This window comes from Drosophila kikkawai, chromosome 3R (assembly GCF_030179895.1).
Source record: "Drosophila kikkawai strain 14028-0561.14 chromosome 3R, DkikHiC1v2, whole genome shotgun sequence".
Lineage (NCBI taxonomy): Eukaryota > Metazoa > Arthropoda > Insecta > Diptera > Drosophilidae > Drosophila > Drosophila kikkawai.
Genome location: NC_091731.1, coordinates 21,932,869 through 21,953,846, shown reverse-complemented (window position 1 = coordinate 21,953,846; position 20,978 = coordinate 21,932,869). Strand labels below are relative to the sequence as shown.

Here is a 20,978-nt window from a genome sequence, read left to right as displayed (position 1 = left end):
CTCGTTTTTCCAGCGATTTCAAGTCAAGTCAGCAAAAGTATTATTTTCTTTTTGCGCTTGATTTCGTTTATTTTAGGTTTTTTCTCAGCTTTTTTCCCCCCGTTTTCTTTTTGTTGTTAATAAACGTATATTTAATGTTCACACATTTGTCACGTTGTTGTTTTTCGTTTCTGTTTACGCAGCATTGCATTTGTATTTACAACACCTCTTTTCATTTTTTTATTGTCTTTATGGCAATGTATGTTATCTTTCGGCCAAATGGTAAACACTTTTTGAGTGTCCACTATCTAGTAAAATAAAATACAAAAAAAAAATCAACAAAAAGCGGCCTAAAACAGCTGCAGGCCAATTGGCAAACGAAATTTGATCAGCCTTGAAAACTTTTTCACCACTTTTGAGGACTTTGGATATGGTTTGACATGCGAGCGGAGAATACAGAACGAAACTGAACTTTGTTTTGGTAAAAAAAAGTCAGTGAAAAATATATAAAAATTAAATAAATAAGCCACCGAAATAAAGCAATGATTAATCACAAAGAACCTGAGTCAGAGGAGCGTAAGCAATCATCGGGTGGATATCCCAATATGTTGTAAGGTTTTGATTTCTTTTTTTAACTTCCTCCCTCGATTTATGGTGAAATCATTACATATATATAATATACTCTATATAGAGTGCATTGCAGCCGCACCTCGTTATCAGCTGTAACTATTTTGTGGAAATAAAAATATAGTAAAATATAATGCAAAAAACTGAAACTGCGATAATTTGAACTATGCGTTGACTCGACTCGAATCGTTCACAACAACTATCACTATATGTATGTATGTATATATAGAGTGCATATTGTTGTTAAGAATATATAGCAGTTTCTATTATATATATTTCCACACTTGGCAGGCAGTACGAATTTTCGTTCGTGGCGCAAAATTTTCAGCAACAAAATAAAATCAATTTCGTATGCCTTGATAAGAAAGCGCAAAATGTTTCCGCTTTTTGTTCTTGTTGTTCCCTCTTTTTTTATTTTATTTTGTTTGCGCGATTGCAAGTACTGGTATATATATTTTTTTGTTCAATAATTTCTTGCTTAAATTTATTGTTGCTGTATTTTTTTTTTGAGATTTCGCCACGTATCAGGCTCGACGAGGCGAGCCAAAGCTGTCGTAATTTGGGTCACAATCGGCTGCGTCAGGGTTTCGCTGATAAGCCCCTGCTGCACAGACTTGGCTTCAGATTGTTCAGATTGGACAGAGATAATAGCTGCACATTGTTGTGTGAATCGTGAATCAAATTTGATAATCTTTGGCACTGCGAAATGTAGAGAAATTAAGAGAAACGTTTGTATCTCTAGGCTTCCGCTTAGTGATAGCAGGGGAAAGAATTTGGTGAGTGGGTGTTGGGTTCTGTTGAATGAATGAATGGGCTCAGATATGGTTTATATTTATCTGAGGTGTATTCAGAGAAATTTATGATTTTTATTTAAATATTCTTTTGTAGATATATGAATATTGATGTGACATGGGTCTATGAAAAGGAAAAACATTGAAAACTATATGGAAAAGCATTTATTGAGCTTGTTTCTGCTCTCATTTTTCAGCATTCATATATCTTTTCGGTTAAATAATATATTTTATAAAAATACAAGCCATTAATCCTTAATTAATTCTCCAAAACTGTGCATGTATCTGCTTCTATATGAAAAGTATCTATGGGCTTGTACTCGACAGTTGCTTGAACTTCTGTCCTTAAGTATTGCTCAATGTAATTGTACTTGCGGCGATCGCATTGTGACGCCTCTGATAGTCCCCTCCCTTCTACCTCCCAACCTCCCACAAACCCCCCGTTTCTCAACCCCTCCCCAACCCTGCCCATTGTGTATCTTTGTTTACACATTTCGCTTTCGTACATCGCCGTCGCTGTTGTTGTCACTGAAGGACAATGTCAATGAGGCATATATATTGCATATATCTGTATGAATTTATTATTTATATACATATTCATGTAATTTTTAGGGGTTTACCGATCGATAAGCGATCGTAGAACTTGAACCGCAAGTGAAGGAGAAAGGGTTTCAGATTATTAACCTTTTCACAAAACAGAATATGAAATAAAATACTCATTTTTCTAGAATTAAAGTCTTTGAATAAAGTCCACTATAACTGATAACGAGCTTTGTTTTTTATGTGTGATAATTTTGTTGGGCTTAAAACTGAAGCATTTAATTTTTAACGAATAGAAAAAATAGTCTAATAATTCATAATTAATCTAAAATACTTTTCAATGTGAGTTTTGTTCGATTAAAAAGTGTTTTATTCGCTAATTGATTTATACAAGAGCCAAAGATCGCTCTTAGGGATATATCTATGACCAAACTAATCACAAATTACGGTATTATTTATGGGCTATTAATTATAGTTAGCCATAAAATCTATTTTCAATTTTATTGGCGATTATTTTGAGGACCATTTCAGTATACGTACATATTTCATAGCTGCTGATGTGCATAGCATCACATATATTTGTCTTAAATTATCTCTGCCCAAAAGCCAAATTGATGCTGCGGATGATGATGATGCTGCTGCACTGTTGCTGCGCTGCTGCAGAGCAATTTACAGCAGCAGGGTTGCCACTCTCCACTTTGAGTGTTGGAGTGGGTTGCTGCAGCTCCACCCCGGCCGGTGTATATAATTTTTATATACAATAAAAATTCTTCTCTCGTTCACAAAAGGCGAAATGCAGGCGAAATTTTTATTGTTGTTGGTGATTTTTTTTATATTTTATTTTTTTTTGGGCTATTGGTTTTTTGTATATATATATGGAGCACAGAGTAAATAATATGCAGCTTGTGAAAATGAAACGCGAATTTTTCTTTTGGGCGTTTTTCCTTTTTTTTTGTATTATATTTGGTGGATTTTTTTTTGCATGTTCAATTTACAGACAGCGGCAATTGTGTGATTTTTGTTGTTGTTGTTGTTTGTACTCCTCCACTGCTATTTTGTTGTTGGTTGTTGCACTTTGTGTTGTTGTAGATTTTTTGACAGTTGCGCTTGTGTATTAATTATTTTAATTATTTTTCCTGCATTTAATTTCTGGCTCTTTGATATGGTGTATTATCAAAAGGCTTTTTCATTATTATTATTATAATATATTTCTTTTTTTTTTGCTTTATTTATATGAACCTTTTCCTTTTTGCATTAAAAATAATTCAAAAGTAATGGCTACTTTTTTAATTATTTTCCTTTTTTGTTTAGTTCTTTTAACGTTAATATTTGTTTTTTTATTTATTGGTTGGATTGCACTTTTTTATGTGGTTTATTTCGTTTTTAATTCAACATAAATTTACTAACAAAAGTGTTGCTGCTGCTGCTGTTGTTGTTGTTGTTTATTTTGTTTAATATCTAAAAAAATAAAGTATATATGGAAAAAGTTGTAAAAGAAGCAACAGAGAGGAACGTGTGGCCGAAATGATCTCATTCACTGCACTTTTTTTTTTTGTGGCGATAAAAAAGAGAATGCATGAAAATCTCCGTAGATAATTATCTGTATCTGACAAATATTTAAGCTATTTAAAGAATGCTATGAAATGGATTTATCGAATATCCGGCACTCTGATTAATGGCCAGATTTTTATTTTAAAAATATATATTATAAACTCTGGATACGGCGGCCCCGTAGATGATTTGATTTTAATCGGAATTTCTGAACGCAGCTGCATAAAAAAATGAACTGAGCTGGCCCAAAATGAAATTAGCCAGAAGAGCACAGCTTCAACTTGGTTTTCCCCCCCTTACATCCCCTTCTTCCCTTAAAGTTGAGCTTAAAAAAGTTTATGGCAGCGAAAAATGCGAATAAAAAATTTATATATATGTATATAAAAAAAATTCGCCTGGCAAGTTCTGAGCAGAAAAACAAAAAATCATCCAAAAAAATACCATTGTAAATAGTAATTTAAGTTTCGTGGGTTGACGAGGGGGGGAGAAAGCAAAGGCGAAGGATGTTCCAAAAAAAAAAAATAAACGTAAAATAAAATAATAAAGCAGAAGCTGGGATAAAAAACCGAAACGGAAGGTGAGCCAAGGAAGCAAGAAAAATCAAATGGATGCTCTGCACGGTAAATAAATTATTTAAATAATATTTATGCTTGATTAATTAGATAGATTTTAAGGATGTAATTTATAACTTTAGTATTTCGTTGGTAGATCTTTATAAAATACAATAATGAAATAATAATTATTATATTTTCAAGTCTAACTACTAATGATCCTTTGTACATGAAATTGAAATAAATTTAAGAAAATACTTTATAAAACATTAAAAATTATAATTTAGATAATTCTATCTTCCTAAATGTGTATTTTAATTTTCAATTGTGGTTTCAAGAGTGTTTTTATAGAGTTAGAATCAAGTTAAATGAGGTTTTTTCTCTGTGTTTTCAGCTTGGTCAGTTGATGGGTTTTTTTTTCGGAGGAACTGGAGAATAGGTGAGGGTTAAACTTTCTGGTAGGGGTATTCCAATTGATGTTGCGCAGCTGCAGCTACATTTTTTTCGGCTATTTAATTTGCCATTTTTTTTTGTCTAGCATATCTGGGAGTTGATTTTAACCAACCCACCCCGCCCCTTGGAATTTTTTCCGTTTTTGTTTTCCGTTCCCTCTTAGTTTTTGTTCATTATGCTGTGCGCCAAGCCCGACGGCAAAGTAAATGCCAGCAACTGGAGACTGGCGACCGACCTGGCCATTGTCATGGGCGGTAGTGCTTGGCTAAGGGAACTGGACTTGGCAGGGCAGGGCAGGGGAGGAGATTTTTCTGACGAAAATTGAAACTGACAAAAATTTGTTACATTTGCCTGCACAGAAAACAGAAAAGTTGGCGACGACGACGACGAGCCACCCGAAAAAATACACACTTTATTACTACTTCTTCTTCATCTACGGCTCTGCTCCTCTGCTCCTCCCATTGGATCCTGCTTTTCTCTTAGCCCGTTCTATAATTTTCCTTCTTTTTTTTTGGATACTTTGTTTGTTTTGTTCTACTGTTGCTGCTTCAGAAGTTTGGCTACAGTTCATTTTGTATGCCGCTGCCTTTGTGGTTTTTTTTCTACCGATTTTTTGCCTTCTTTTCAATCTATTTTTTGAACTTTTTTTTTTAAGGATTTCAGGCATTGTTTTTAAGCCAAGTTTTTTGGGTGCAGTAAATGAGAATCGAAGTCGGCCTTATCAATATATGAAATGCAGTGCGTTGATGAATATTTCGAGGAGTTTTTAATGGGTTTTATTATTGTTTATTTCTATTATTAAATGTCTTCTTAGGTGCATTTAATGTTTCTTTTTGAAGTTCAATTCGATTGCATTTATTTATGGTTTCAAGGTTTTTCCTTTTTTTTTTTTATTGAACACTTGGCCTTCATTTATTATTTAATTATGGTTGGAATAGTTTATAATTTTCCGGATTTTTGTTATGTTCTTGTCATGCTCATAAACTAAGGCCTTGAAGTTTAACCAAGGTAAGTAAAAAATTTTTGATTGCTTTGGAGCTTAAGTTCTGTTCTTTGTTTGATGATTTTATTTATTTATATCGTATTTAATATTTCCAAGTCCTAAAATTGTTGGTTTTTATTTTAATTATTTTGTTTTATGTTTTAAAATATATTTTTCCAGTATTTTCTTTCTTATCACTTTTCACTCTTGTTGTTTTTTCGGGGCATTCCCCAGTTTTCTCACGAAATTGTTATTCAATATTTTTGGTGTTTTGCTATTATTAAGGCTCACACCCAAACACACACACGCACACACACAATCACACAGGCACACTCTTATTCAATCAACCGGAGACACGCACTTGAGCTGGGCAATGCAACTATTCAACCAAAAGACCGAAATAAAAATGCATTCTATAAAAATTTTGCGAGTGCGCGAAAAAAACTTTTCCGCATTTTGCATGACAGCGCGGCGACAGCGACGTTGACGCCGATGCCGATGCCGGCGTTGCTGTTAACCGCGGCAGCGATGCTGGCGTTGACATCGGCAGCGACGTCAGCGTTTCTCGCACTCACACATACACAAGGGGGGCGAAAACAAGAGACAAGCGGCAATTGCAATTTAAATTAATGCCGAAAAAAATCAAACAAACGCGGCCGATTGATGTCGATGATGATTATGATGATTGTGCGTAAAAATCACATGCACACATTGCGTATACTTGATATGGGGAAGATGGTGTTTTTTTTTAACATTTTTTTTACATTTTAAGAGGTTTTTTTTTGTATGGGCTTAACTGTCTCTAGTGGTAACTCTCACACAGATTTGAATTCAAATATATTAAGCAAGTTTTTGAGAGTTTTAACTAGTATATTTAATTTTTTTGGGGATTATTTGATGAAAACTTTGGGTATTTTGGGTACTTTTATTTTTAATATTTTTGTGTTTGAAGTTAAAATCATAATTTAAAACCAGTATTTTCTTAAAAATGCACTCTATTTCGGTCTGGAAATCCTTTGTTAGCCCTAGTTTATTTATGTCTTGGTTTTATTTTGAATATTTAAATATTTTTTGGGAAGAAAGTTCGAATCAACTTTATGGGAATCAAATATAAAACTGTTTTAAAAATTTAAAATGGTTTAAACTTTTCTTGTTGTTAAGTTTTCTATTTATCGATGTTCGATTGTTTATATTTGAAGTATTTCCGATAAGGTTAACGTTTGTGTTATTTTTTAACTGAATTTTTTCGAGATGTTTTGTTCACTTTATTTTGATTTTTTTTTAACTGTGTATGTTGGGTTAGATATTTAAGTTAAACTTTTAAATTAGTTTTATTATCTTAGACACTATTTTGGGGATACATTAAATGCTATGAATTTCCATCAGTCATTTTGAGTTTTTTTCTTTTATATTATCTATATTTTTGTTAACCCCGATATGCACTTTATTTGGTTTTAGACCGATCAATAATATCGAATAACGACTTTCGGCAATTGTCGTTTATAGTTAAAATTTGGCTATAATTTCGTGTGGCCGACTGCGTGTAAATGGGCGATGCGCTTAATGCTTTACGATTGATATACGCGATCGGCGGACGCTACACCTCGGAACGACTCGGGCCGCGTCCGAAAATGCGTTCCGTTGCATATCGGATGCGTTGTGTTTATGCGACTGCCGAAGCGACTGCGAAATTATATCACAACAACACGAAGGCACAGCTCCGAAGTGACGTCGGCGTCGCGCGAAAAACTGCATATTGCAAAAAACTAGAATGCTGAGAGAACAACACCAACAGAGAGCGGCAGAGACTTATTGAGCTTTGAGTTGTTTTCGCAAGGCGCAGACGCGAGAACTTTAGGAGTCGAGCGGGGTAAAAACGGGGCTTGGGAGAGCGAGAGTGGCCCGAAAGGAGAGCGAGAGCGAGTGCATTGCAAATGCAGTTGCAGCAGCGCGCGTTGATAAAAAAAATGGGCTCAAGCTGCGCGAAAAGCTGCCAAAAATCGTACTAAAACTTAAGCAAATTTCAAGGACTTTTTGGAAAGTCTAAAATCTTGAAATTTTAATATATTTAAGAAACTCCTTTGTTGACAAGCCTTTAAAAAATAAACCGAAATAAGTCACTCAACCTAGAGACCCTGCTAGAACAATGCCAGCACAGACACACTCACACATACTCTACAACATCTCAGCCTTTATTCACCACACATTTATATTTCGCTTTTTTAACGCACGCACACTAGCTTATCGTAAAAAAATGCATTTCTGCCGCTGCGCTGCCGGCGTCACAGCAATTAGCTGCCTTTTTTTGGTGGGGTTTTTGCCAGCATTGGGAGGGGTGTAAAAAAAGAGAAGAACACACTCAAAGAGTGGCAGAAACTTGGCTCAATAATTAACTGCTTTTTTTTTGGGGAAAATTCGGAGATTTTAAATATTTTGTTTCTGTTTTATTTCCCTTTATTCAAATATAACTATTTTTTTACATCTAATTGTTTGTATTATTCGATACAACTATATTTTCACTTGGAAGTCTTGCATTATATTAATTTTAAATAAAAAACTTAAATAATTTACTAAAATTCTAATTAATTTTATCAAAAATATTTGTAAGGTCTAAGAAACACTTAAAACAGTTTAAAGTTGCTCTGTTATGAATTAATAAAGACTCGGACACTCACTCAAAATGCATTAACTCACCAATTTGGCTTGAGAAACTGCATTTCCTGCTCATTAAGAAAGGCAATGGCACAGTGCCTTCTCCTCTCACCTTCTTCGCTCTCCTGTGGTGGATTTCCCTTCAGAAACGCTCAAGCATGATTGCACTCAAGAACATTGCGCTCTCGCTCTTGAGTCGAGTGGAAGTGTGGCATGTAAATGAGCCTTAATGATTTCTTATTTTTTGTTTTATTTATTTTTATTTTTTTTTCGTTGTTTTTATGAACTTTGCTTGGGCTTTGTTTAGTTTTAGTTGCCATTTTGAGTTTTCAGTTTTTGTGCTGATAAGCCTTTGGAATCTCTTTCTCTGCTCTCTTTAGTGGTGTATTTTTTTGCTTTTTATTCTATTTTTTCTTTTTTTGGGTGTCTCTTTCTAAGTGCGCAGTTAGATTGTCCAAAATGGTGGAACGTGCCATTTTTTTCTTCCAATTGCGAGATGACTAATTCCAAATAGATGATAATGCCACTGATATACTTTTGTATATATAGTATGTGTAGAGATCAGAACCCCTAAGAACTGCGCACTTTTCCGGCAAATCTTTACCTTACACTTTTCATTTCATTTTAGCTAGCAAGCTTAAAATCTCACAATGAATACATATATATCTCGCAATTGTAGTTCAGTTGTAAAACGCCAACGACCTGACGACTGACGCACGTTCAAGGTATTATCTCATAAAGTGCAAAGAGAGAAAGAGAGAGAGAGAGCCCTTGCTCTGCAACTACTGTGACAAAAACAACAACAGCAAGAACAACAACAATAGCAGTAAATGCAGTGACAACAAAGAGAGCGCAACAGTTGCAAAGTCATGTGCGTTGCCAATGAATGCTGCAACCGAAAGCACATTGACTTTTCTTTAGTTTTCGCGAGACTTTTACAGTTCTTTTGATCAAGTTAATATAACTTTAAAAATGTATAAAAAATATGTGTTGTTTTGGCTAACAATAAAGGATTAACACCTTAAAACTCTTAGATTCTTTAAAATTATGATAAAGGTTTACTTCAAAACCAGTAATGAATCAGAATTAAAGACACACCTGTGACTTATCTTGATTGAAAACCTTAAATTTAACAAATAAAATTCGTAATGTTTTAATAAAAAATACTCTATAAAAACTATATAATGAGTAACCTGTTCTATATCACGAGAAACTACGGTAGATACTATATATATATATATAGTACAGATAGTAGCTGAACGCTTTTTGATCAGCCAGTCTCTCGCTTATCGTTTGGCTTTTGTTTACATTTCGCCAACAGAGACACAACTCATTTTTTGTTGCCACACCAAAGTTATTGGGACACATAATACTTTTTTTTTGCCATTTACAACATCTTTTTGCGAATCAGCTTCTATATATAAACGAAAATATAATGCGTAAATTATTCAGGGGAGTATTTTTTCAGATTAAAATTATTTTTTAATCAATTACACTCCGTTTTTGCTTTTGCGTACTATACTATATGAAATTTCTTAGATTTTTGCTGTATCAATTTGTTGCAATAATGATTATCGGTTATCAGCTTGCATTGCATTGCAGCAAATGCAAGTGAGTGCAATTGGAGCGAGTTATTCAGCCAAAGGAGGGAGTGTTGCATTTGCTCTTTGTTGCTTATTGATTCCAATTGCCTTCGATCAAAATCGAAAATTCTGACGAAAGTTCACAAGATAACAACAAACCATATGGAGAGCAAGGTTCTGTTTCTGAGTATTACTTAAAATATTTCACCATGTTACTATCAAATTCTTTAGTATTATTAAACACAATTCGCTTTCTTTTGTTTAAATATAAATATATATAACAAAAATAACATGAATAATCGTTTAAATGTAAATTTTATTAAATTTTTCCCACTAAAAGAACTCAAAATCTTCCGATTTCGTTGGCATTTCCTTGTAAATTATTAATAAATCGGTAAACAAATTCTTTTGAATTAATTTGATATGAACTATATGACTAAATCACTTTAGAAAGTTTGCTTTCGTTGTGTTTTTAATCTGCCAAAAGAGTAAAATGTTAGCGTAACAAGTGTGACATATCACGTATACGCATCGTGGCTCGCCAACTTGAAGTAAATATTTTTTTTTTCGTTATATTCTTGACGTTGTTTTTGCTTCCGCATAAAATGTCGCACAACAAGTTGTTGCCGTTGTCGCCTTATAACGAACAGACGTCAGCGACTTAACCCAATGCTGCCCCCTCCTGCCTTCTTAACCCGCCAGTACCTGTCGGTCGCCTTTTACCGTTGCAACGCCATTTTGGCGAAACCTCAAGGCGAACTTGTCTCCGGCTTCTCGGGTCTCAATTCTCAATTCTCGGTTCTCAATTCTCCAGTCTCATTCATTCTTTAAGCGTGTTTATGTTGGCAATTTCGTTACGTTTGATTAGTGGCCGGCAAATGGCATTTGACTTGCAGCGTTTTGATTGCGTTTTGCCTTTTTGCAAAAAAAAAAACAAAAGTTAACTGGATTTCTCCACTATTATTCCTAGTCGATTTTGTTAGCCTTGTCAACCTTGAGAGAGCGCTTAGAAATTGTGCACTTGGCTGGCTTGTCAATTGAATTCGCAGTCACAGTATTCGTATTTATTCTGAAAATTTATGGCACACGATTTCCACATTAGAGAGCTGCCACCGAGCAGCCCCAGAGTTCAGCTTAATTAAACCAACAAAAAAAAAAAAACTGGGGGTGAATAAGAGTGAGAAAATATCGGGAAATAATACGAATACGAGTACGTGGAAGGTGCATCGTGGCTGCTATTAAAATTCATGCCATTGAGCCAAAGTCTAATGCATTTTCAATGTATTTTTACAAGCAATGTGCTGAATATTTATCGATTAGATATCGTCTCTGTACCCGTTCCCCTCCAATCCTTGCCTGTTGCAGACAAAGACGCAGCAGATAAAACGGAAGTACAGTTTGTAGTGTCCGCACAAAAGCATTTGCCACCAAAGGAGCTGAAAGCGCCACAAGTGCCGTAAGCAAGAAAAATCCTAGATTTTTTGTTTTGTGATAGCAAAGGGAAAGAGTAGGTGGCGAAAAAAAATTGCTTTTGGTCTGGAAGTTGTCATATTTCTTTTTTTTTGGGATAAAATAAAAAGAGGGGATTTTTTCGGGGTTGAAAAAAAGTAAAATCATTTTCTTGTAGGTATTTTTCTAGAGCTTACTATATAGCTAAGGGCGTAAATGGGGGAATTTCCTTTAATTCAAGGCTTGGGATATCAAGAATTTTTGGTTTAAAGAGTTTTACAGATAAGATATTCTATAACCAGGTACAGATGCCAAGGTTTTCTAGACTGTGTTCATATTTTATTTAATTAAAATTTTTTCCCCTTTCAGTTTCTAATTTTGTGAATAAAATATCTAAAATCTAAACTCTTAAAAATTGTATTAAAGAAATATCCTAGCATTAGCCCTTACTTATCTCCCCTCGTTACCTGTTGAAGCTTTCTTGGGGAAACATAAAATGGCGAGTGAGAGCCGAAACAAACAACAAGTTGTCGACAGATGACAACTGTTGCTTCGCGTGTTTGGTGGAAAAGCCGGCAAGGAAACCTCCTAGCCTTCGTCAACTCCTCCTGCTCCTGCTCTACACAAAACGTATATGTTTCCAACGCGAGGGAATCGACGAAAATCGCCGAAAGTGCCGCGAGTGGCGCAGCAGCCGGAAAACTCCCAACCCAAACCCCCAAACCCCCCTCCAAAATATATACATGAGCCAGTGAAAAGTCCTCATTCCCCCGAAAACACCACCAAAACCCCTGCGGCGACTGCGTTGTTAGAACGTGTGAAGTGCTTTCTTTGCATACTTTTGTGCGTTGTGTTGATGCTGCCACTTGTTGTGCCTGTGTGGGTGTGTATGTTGTGCTGTGTGTGTGTGTGCGACTTATGCAACAAGTGCGCTAGTTTGTTGTTGTGTAACGATGTTACAAAGTCAAACACAAACGTCTGCGCCACGTCGTCATCAGTGTCGTAGTAGCGTTTTCCGCTTCCTCGCCGTCGCAGCTCCTTTTTGACTTTTGCCATCTTCAATACATGGTTTTGTCTGTGCTTTTTGGGGTTTCCTTTTTTTCTTATTTCACTTTTCTGTTTTTGGGAGTTTTAAGAGGAGTTTTGGTGGAAGAATCCTTGTACAAAGATGCAGAGAGAGAGAAGGAAGTGCTTATAGCTTGGGTTTTCTTTTACAAAAAACTTAATTGGTGTTATTTTTTATTAGAAAAAGTTTGAATAATTATAATTTTTATGAACATAAATATTAAAATAAAATATTCTTTGAGTGTAATACTTTAACTTAACAATTTTTGTATGTAAAAGAGGATTTTTTATGTAATTTTCACTTTTCTAATCGGCATTTCGGACTCCTAATAACTCCTGATAACTTTAATTTTTTACCAGATGTCAAAGAATATAAATTCTTTACATATTTTTCACTGTATTCACAAATTCCTGCTTCACCTTGTCTTGAAGTTGTTTTCTCATATTTTTTCGGGGGTATTGTGCACATTTTACAAGTGTTTCTGCCAAGTGTTTCCCCACAATCTGTCAACGAGCCGAGTTCTGCAAGTTTTCCCCTTTCTCTCGGAAGGTTGTTATTCTTTTCGGGTGCTTTAATAGTTTTACAAGTTTCCTGGATTTTTCGTTGGCTGTCGTTTGTTGTGCAAATTGCTACATAAATGGCTTTTATGGTCTGTAAGTTTTCAACGAAACTTTTTGAGGGAATTAATAGATTTGCATATGTGTTGACAGGCATTTTCCTAGGTGAACACAATTGCCCTTCGGTAAGTTTTGCTGAAAATTGTTATTTTAACTTGTTAGTTTTCGGGGTAAATTGCTTACGAAAGCTTACTAAATTAATTATGAGAATATGATAGGGCTTAGATGGTAAAGTTGTTGTGTTTTTAAGTGGCGTTTGATGTTAAAATATCATTAAAATACAGAAAATGTATACAATAAACAAATATACTTTAATATGCTATATTTCTTAATTTGTTCTTTATTTAACTTAATAAATATATTTATGTTGCATTTTAAAATTGATTTATTTTTTAAAATTAAAATAGACATTTGGGTATTATTTTTGAATGCAAATTGTATAGTTTACATTTTAAGGGAAAATATATAGGAAACTCTGTTTTATATGGATGTTTTGTATGTATTAAAACTTTCAGAAAACGATTATTTTAAAAAAATATTATATTTTTATATTCAATTATTAATTAAAATCTTTTATTTAATTAATTTATTTCAATATTAAAGGAATACTTTTGATACAAGTTTAAATTGTATTGATCGTTAATAAGTTTGTTTTCTCGAAATTTATGATTGGCACTTATTTTAAGAAGAGCTTAGGATATCTAATTTTTTATTTTGCTAGACTTTGTTAATTACCTACTAAATTTTATTAAATTTAATTTATTGATTGTTTCTTCGAATCGAATTTTCCGTAAATTTTCCCCACCAACTCACCTGCTGGGCTCGCAACATCTTGAACATGCAATTAGAACCGAAAAAAAAACGCAGAAAATTCGCTGCTTCATTCAGTCAATTCAATTAAGCGTTAACACACCGCATCGACCGACATATGCCACACTTATCAGCCTGGTGTCTCTCTGCTCTGGCCTCCCTTCGGCGACTGGCAGTATGCAAATGGTTGTGTGATCGCTTTAATTAAACGCCTACACATAAATTATCTCGTTGCACTTGACAACGACGTTGGTGACGCGGAGGACAGTGTCTTTAATTAAATTTCCACAAAAACATAAACACACGCACACACACGATGGCGGCGAGAGCCCAGAAAAGCACACAACAGTTTGTGCGTCGCGATTTGGCGCCAACTGTTGCTTCAAATCAAATCAAATGATTGGCTTATGAAGGGTTCTTTTGTGTTGTTTTTTGAGAATTTTATTTTTGGTTGCCCAAATACTGCCGAAATATTCGTCGTAATCGAATCGTGTCCTTTCGTCCTGGTGGCTGCTGCCAAACTCACTTGTTGCACAATGCCAACCGAATGCCGACGCCAAATGCACGGGAAAATAGTTGTGCAGTCGCTGCCAGCAACGACGGCGACGTCAACGCTGCTCTGCCTGCCTTCCCCCCCAACAGTTTTCCCTCAGCACCAGCACCAGCAGGAGCAGCAGCAACAAATTCGACAAAAATGCCCGATACACCCACAAAAACTGCGAGAAGGAGCCATCCAACAGCCAACCGAGTGCAGCCAAATGTTGCTGCAAGGACCCCAAACCCAAGTTGCCTCCCAAATGCCATTCAAGCACACACACACAGATACACAACTAGAAGGGGGTGTGTAGTGTGGGTGGCTGACTCAATGGCGACGACGTCAACGAAGCGACGAAACTTTTTTCGAGCACACGAAACTTTTTCAGCACGAAAATCAAATGCAGCAGCAAAATAACGAGGCGGCAGCGCTGTTGGCAGAAACTCTGCTGCTGCTGTTGCTTCTGCTCCTGCTCGAAACTCAGACTCGAAGCTCACCCAATTTTCCCACCCCCAACCCCTAGTCTCAGCCCCCTAAAAAGCACCCATAGCCAACCCCCCCCCCTTATAGCCCAGCTACATATTTTTTTTGTTCTCTCCTCCTTTTTTTTTGTACCATTTTGTTTTTGTGTGCTTTGCTGTTTTGCCTTCTCCTCACCCATACACACACACACACACACACACACACTAGCCTGTACATATAATGTGCAATTTTTTCCTGCAGTGCATTTTGCCCAATGTCCTTAGCGCCATATTGGCGCCCTCATAGCTCCTCCTTTAGCTCCCTGAGAACAGCCAGCACCAACCCCGCCTTCTCAGTGCTAACTTTCCGAAAAACCCCCTCCTTAACTTGGCCGATTCTCCCCCGCATCCTTAAGCACCCACCCACCCACTTTCGCATTAACTTTGTGCTTTTTCGTGCTTCCGCTTCATTTTTTCTGAGAAGAAAGTGCAGCGGAAAAAAATTCTGGCCTGCGTCTTGCGAGGGCAGCTCGGTGGCTTTAGGTTTTGGGGGTGGTATAGAAGAGGGGGCCCATTGTCCTGGTGTTGTCCATACCTTGAACCCAGGCAAATTCTCAATCAAACCCCAACCTGCTCTTGCTGAGACCCCAAAGTCCACCTCAAGCTTCCTGACTTCCTGGCGAGCCGGCTGACCAGCATCAAGTCTCACACGGGGAGAAAAAATAGGATGGAAGTGATTTTTGAGTTTAATTAATGATAGAAATTTATAACTTTATTAGTTTTGTTTAGATACTTAAAAAAAATAATAAAAAAAAAAAAAACAGAGAAACACATTAAGAACTATTAAAAAGCTTATACTGATAATATTCTAAAGATAAACCCTTGTTAATTTGCTTAAAATATTATACAAAAATATTAAACAACTATTTAATATTGTGTTAAAAACAATACAAATAAAAAAACCTTTAAAAATTTCCTTATTATCCTTTTTCCAATATATTCCCTTTTAAATTTCTGCAAATATTTTAAATTCTTTCTTTGTGTTTTAAAAATTAAAAACGAATTTTCTCCTTGTGCACCTTTTACCCCCCTTCTTTTCTCACCCAGAAAAAAATCCAAAAGAAATTATAAAAACCCAAAAATAAAACAGAAAAAAGAAAACCCAACGAAAGAGGTGGCGGCCAGCAAAGGAAAGAAACCGGCCAAAGGCAACCAACCAAAAAATCTATTTTCCAATTTCTGTGCACCCAGGAATAGAGCCCAGAAAACCGAACCGAATTGGGCTAGAGGATTGGAAGTGGCATGCATGCACCAAACTATGGTGTGTCCTCCTCTTCCCCCCTATCTATTGCTCTCTCCCTTTAGCCGTATTGGTTTCTCACTCGCACCGTGTTTCACCCACTTGTGGCGCTTCCATACAACACACAAACTTACACACACACACACACACACACACTATGAATTTGGCTGCCCCACACGAAGGACGATGATGGCGCCCGGCGACTCCTTCGGCGCTTGCAGCGTCATCCTCGTCCCGCAACAACAACAACAACAACAAGTGGCAGTGGAAGTGGAGAAAACTCGTAAAAATGTAACCTAAAAACCGCCAGAAAAAATTCAACAAGAGCCAAGGCAAAGCGAAAACGCAAAAAAATAGGAGAAACTTGTTTGGTGGGAGGGTATCGAAGATAAGGATACCCTTGAGTGGATATTATAAAAAGGGGAGCAAAGTGGAAATAATGTACACTGTACAAAACACTATTATTATTAAAGAAAATATCCATAAATAAAATAAAAAAGTAAAATAAAATTTATCAACTAATTTTGATAAAATTTGGGTTTTAATATGATGGACGGGGAGAGCTTTATATGGAACTCCTCGGAAGAGTGTTTTAGTTACAAAAATTAACTCATTAACATTTTCTTAAACATATAATATTTTGCTGAGTATATTGTTAATTTTTCATAAAATAACGTTTACGACAAAATCCCCTTGAGCTCAGCATACCCAGTACAGGGTATACAGGAGGAAAATAGTTCGTCTGCTGCTGGAAAAGTAGGTGGAGTGCTTATTGCGTAGTCCATGAAATGCTGGCCAGGATTGGGCCACCCCAGTAGACCACCTTCCCTCGTACACACACACACACAAACACACACAGAAGGCAACGCGACGTTGTCCTCGCCGCTTGTTGCATCCTTCTGGCGTAAAAATGCCTTCTTACAGCCAAAGACGGTGGGTGGCAAATCGAGAAGGGTACAGGAGGATGGTGGGTGATGGAAAAGCCAACGCCGACAGCGGCGCCTGCAACGCTATTCTCTCCTGCTTCTTCTCCTGCATTGTTGCTTGTTGTTGGCGTAATCGAAAGATGCGTTTGGCAATGTGGGCGGGCGGGCAAGAATGGCTGGGAAAATGGCTAAAAAGATGGTTAGGAAGGAGACCCAACCACTACATAGAGAGACACTGAGCGGGGGTGTGGGAATGGCCCACAATATTGCCCAACACCTGCTGCTTCTTAATACACATACACTTTCCACTCGCTCTCTCTTTCTCTATATCCTCTTTCCCCCTCCCTCCTTTCAAAAGGAATAAAAAAAATATATATATGTGAAGCTTGTTGCTTTCGGCCACCCCTCCTCCCCATAGTCATTATAATGCATCTCTTTCTCTTCTTTATATATTCGAGATTTTTTCCTTTTATTTATTTAATTTTTTTTTCTTTTTTTTGCATTTTTTTTCGTAAATAAAGGCAAAGCAAAAGTTTGGCTTTTTAATATGTTTACACCCCGAGTGGGGGGGAAGAGATTTCCAGGCAAACAAACTAAACAGAATGGTTAGGGTTGGGGGATAGTGGAGCTGCAGATGGGATTCCCCTCCCCCGACTGGCTATGCAACAAGTTAGATCCCTGTTGGGGTTTGTTTTCTGCTGCAGAGGCAACTTTTTCGTAAGGAAATAACATACAAGCTTAGGAAAATATTTGCAAGAGTTCTTTATTACCTTCAGCCTTCAGGTAATGGCTTTATCTGGTTTAAATCTTTAAGGGAACATGGTATCTTAGGTAAAGATAACCTTTACAAAACTTTATTTTGATTTTTCCAACCAAATATTATGATTTCGCTTCGAAATTGAAACTTAAAACTAACAAATGCAAATTATTAAATATGTTTTGAGAATTAAAACGCCTTGATTATAACTGAAACTGCATATAACCTTGAAAATAAAACATATCAAATATATTTTGGGGGTTTAAATGTTTGGAAAAAAATGTTTGGAAAAAAACCTTAGCCTGGGTCTGGTCATTTGGTAATATCCTTAAACTCATATCCCACAATCTTCCCAAATAGAGATGCCTAATAAAAATTCATTTCGAGTAGAGAAGACCTCCAATTCCCCAGACATATTTACCTCATATCCGCCTCCCATCGAAAATTACCTTTCTACAGCTTATATAATTTGGTTAGTGTAATCTCCTTTATGCCAAAGCTGGGGTCTGGCATCCAGATGGTCGCCACCCAAGCACACCAAGCACAAAGACACACAAAGACACACACCTGAATCCACAAGTGGATGGGCTCCCATTACAATCAAATGAAACTCCACCACTGATTCACTGATTGAGCCATTGCCATGAGCCGTCGTCGTCTAACAACAACAGTTGGTTGGGGAAATGAGTGGGGGAAGAGTGGGTGGAAATGGTTGAAAATGGGTAGAATAGGGGAGTTGTGTTTTTCGAGCAACAGGCGAGATTTTCTATCAACACCCCCTGAAAAACACCTAGCCCCGACCCAGGCCAACCAACCATCGTCTTTGTCTTCCTCTTCAGTTTCGATCAGCATCGTTTTTCCGGGTGGCAAGTCGGGGGTGAGGGAGAAAGACTAAAAAAAAAAATCGTCAAAAAGAAATGCAGGAAAATTCGTTGGCGACGAAAATCGGCCACAAAAACAGGCGAGGAAAACGCTAGCTAGCTCGCTAGAAATGCTCGCTCCTCGTTGGCTCGTCCTTCGGCTCGGCTTCGTACGTTTGGTGGATTTTCCTCTAGATTTCAACCATTGTTGTTGTTGTTGTTCACCCACTTCACCCCCCCCTCCCCCAACCAGAGTAGTTTTCCTCACTTTTCCCTTGCTTGCTTCTGCTGCCTTTTCGGCTTTCGGCAACGGAGGCGGCCAAACGCATTCGGCACTCATCGTCTGCAATTTTTATATTGTGCAATATATTTCGTAGGGATATAGTGGTGGCGCCACCTAACCTCCAGTCCCCCTCCTCCTCCTCCTCCAAAACTGCGCATGTGTGCGTGTGCTTAAGTGCGCTTCGTTATCTCCGGCAGAGCACTTCGTTGTTTTGGGCACGAAACTGCAGGGACCACCCATCCTTAACCCACTGCAGTTAGCTGTAGGAACTAACCCGAAACCCAAAAGAGAGAGAGAGAGCGCTTCCCCCAAAAGCCAGACACCGACAACCTTACGTACATATAGATATATATGTATCTATATCTATATATATGTATATGTATATCCTTCCTTCTGTTTTTTTTTTTATCCTGGTTTCCTTCACATTTTTGCTGCTGCTCCTGCACGAAGCTGCTGCTTCGTGGAGCCGAGCAGAAATTGTCGCTGGAAAAATGTGCTAAGGGTTTTCCTTCTGGGGGAGGAGGGTAACGTAACCACTGGAAGCGGTGCCTCGCCACCTCTCCCCTAGTGTCTGTGTGTGTTTGTGTGGGAATGTCAACTAGAAACAAGGACGATAAGCATTATGGAGCGCATTGAGGAAGTAATTGAGTGCACGAGACAGGGACGCAAGGACGAAAGACGACGATGTGTTTGTGTGTGCCAGCGTCAGGAAAAAAAAAAGAACCGTACTTACATATATATATTTACAGTATATTTGTACATGGCTAGGCGGCTTTTATATGTATGTACACAGTCCGCCCACCTCCTCCTCCTCAACGCCTTTCACAGCAACAAAGGGCATTTAACATTTTAATGTGGGAGTGTGGGTCCTGTGGGTCCGCTCCTGGTGCTAAACGTGCTCAAAAACCGAAATGAGTGTTTTCAGGCAAAAGGATAAGGCCGAAACCGTAGCAGGAGCCGAAGAAATATATATATGTATCCAAAAGGATAACCACACGCAGCATAGTCACAGCAATTTATGTTAATTTTTCCTCGGCCAGACTCACATTTTTTTCGAGGTGTTTTTTTATACCTTTAGTTCAGACATATGGCGTCTATACTGATTAGGTTTCTCTGGCTAAAGTCAATTTCTGGTGGAGGCAAAGACCCGAGTTGGATTGCTTCATTTGCCATTTGCAAGGACCAAATCCCATTTGCGGTGCTAATATGGAAGATGGGGTTAAGGTGGGGTAGGGTAGGGTTTTATATACCGATAGATAGATACTACTACATCGGAAAGAGCTCTTTTTGGCACAACACAAAAAATATTCAGCTTTCAACGGATTTTAATTGGATAAAAGAAGGCTTAAAGGAAGTTTAATGTAAACGTTTGGAATGGAGATAAAAAGTTTTTAGTAAAGTAAAAGTGAAAATCAAGAGATTTAATTAAGGGGTTTTACCTTAAAATAAATAATTAGATTTTTAAAATGTATACTTTAAATAGAATAATTACTTAAATATATATTTTATGCTTAGAATCCCCTTTATTACCCCTTGCAACACAATAACAAGGCTTTAAATTCTATTAAATTTTTTTAGAAAAACCTACGACTACCTCATTAAAAATCTTTAATTTCTTAACATTTATTTCACATATATTTAATTTAATTTTAAACTTTAAATATATATTTAAATTATTAAAAATAGACTCACCCACAATGTGCATCATATCCTTGGACCATTTCAACAGTTCCCTTTTGATGAGCCGACGCTCCTGCAGACATCTGGCAAATGAACATTCAGCCATATTTGGCAGATATAACCAATATATATATAAACAAATATGTATATAGAACCGACAACTGTACCTGCAAATATAACAAGCACGAATTAGCTGGAAGCGACAAAAATCGGTTTAGTGAAAAACGAACAACGAAAAAAAAAAGTTTCCCCAATGGAAATGAGCGTTAATTTATTAAATCTATAATGCGCCATATAAAATTTCATTTATCGTTGTTGCTATTATTATTATTCTTGTTGTTGCTGTTTTTGTTGTCGCATTTTCGAACGCTACAAAATGATTAAACGAGTTTTGTTTCAAGGTTATCGCGAAAACACACAAAACCTGTTGCACTTTAGATTTGTTGTTGTTTTCCCTGTCTTATTATTTCATATGCTGAAAATTTATTTATTTTTCTAGATTTTTTGTTGTTGTTGTTGCATTCT

The 20,978-nt window shown here is 36.8% G+C and overlaps 1 protein-coding gene across 2 annotated transcripts in view; it reads right to left on the bottom strand.

Moving 5' to 3' along the window:
• The window catches only part of Eip93F (Ecdysone-induced protein 93F), a 72,299-nt gene that overhangs the window by 37,977 nt on the left and 13,344 nt on the right, over positions 1-20,978 (bottom strand). For both annotated transcript variants that reach the window (XM_070286955.1, XM_017165043.3), the window contains exon 2: positions 20,466-20,620. In XM_070286955.1, the coding sequence (XP_070143056.1) occupies positions 20,466-20,559 (94 nt within the window). In that variant the 5' untranslated portion in view covers positions 20,560-20,620. The remainder of the gene's footprint in view (positions 1-20,465; positions 20,621-20,978) is intronic.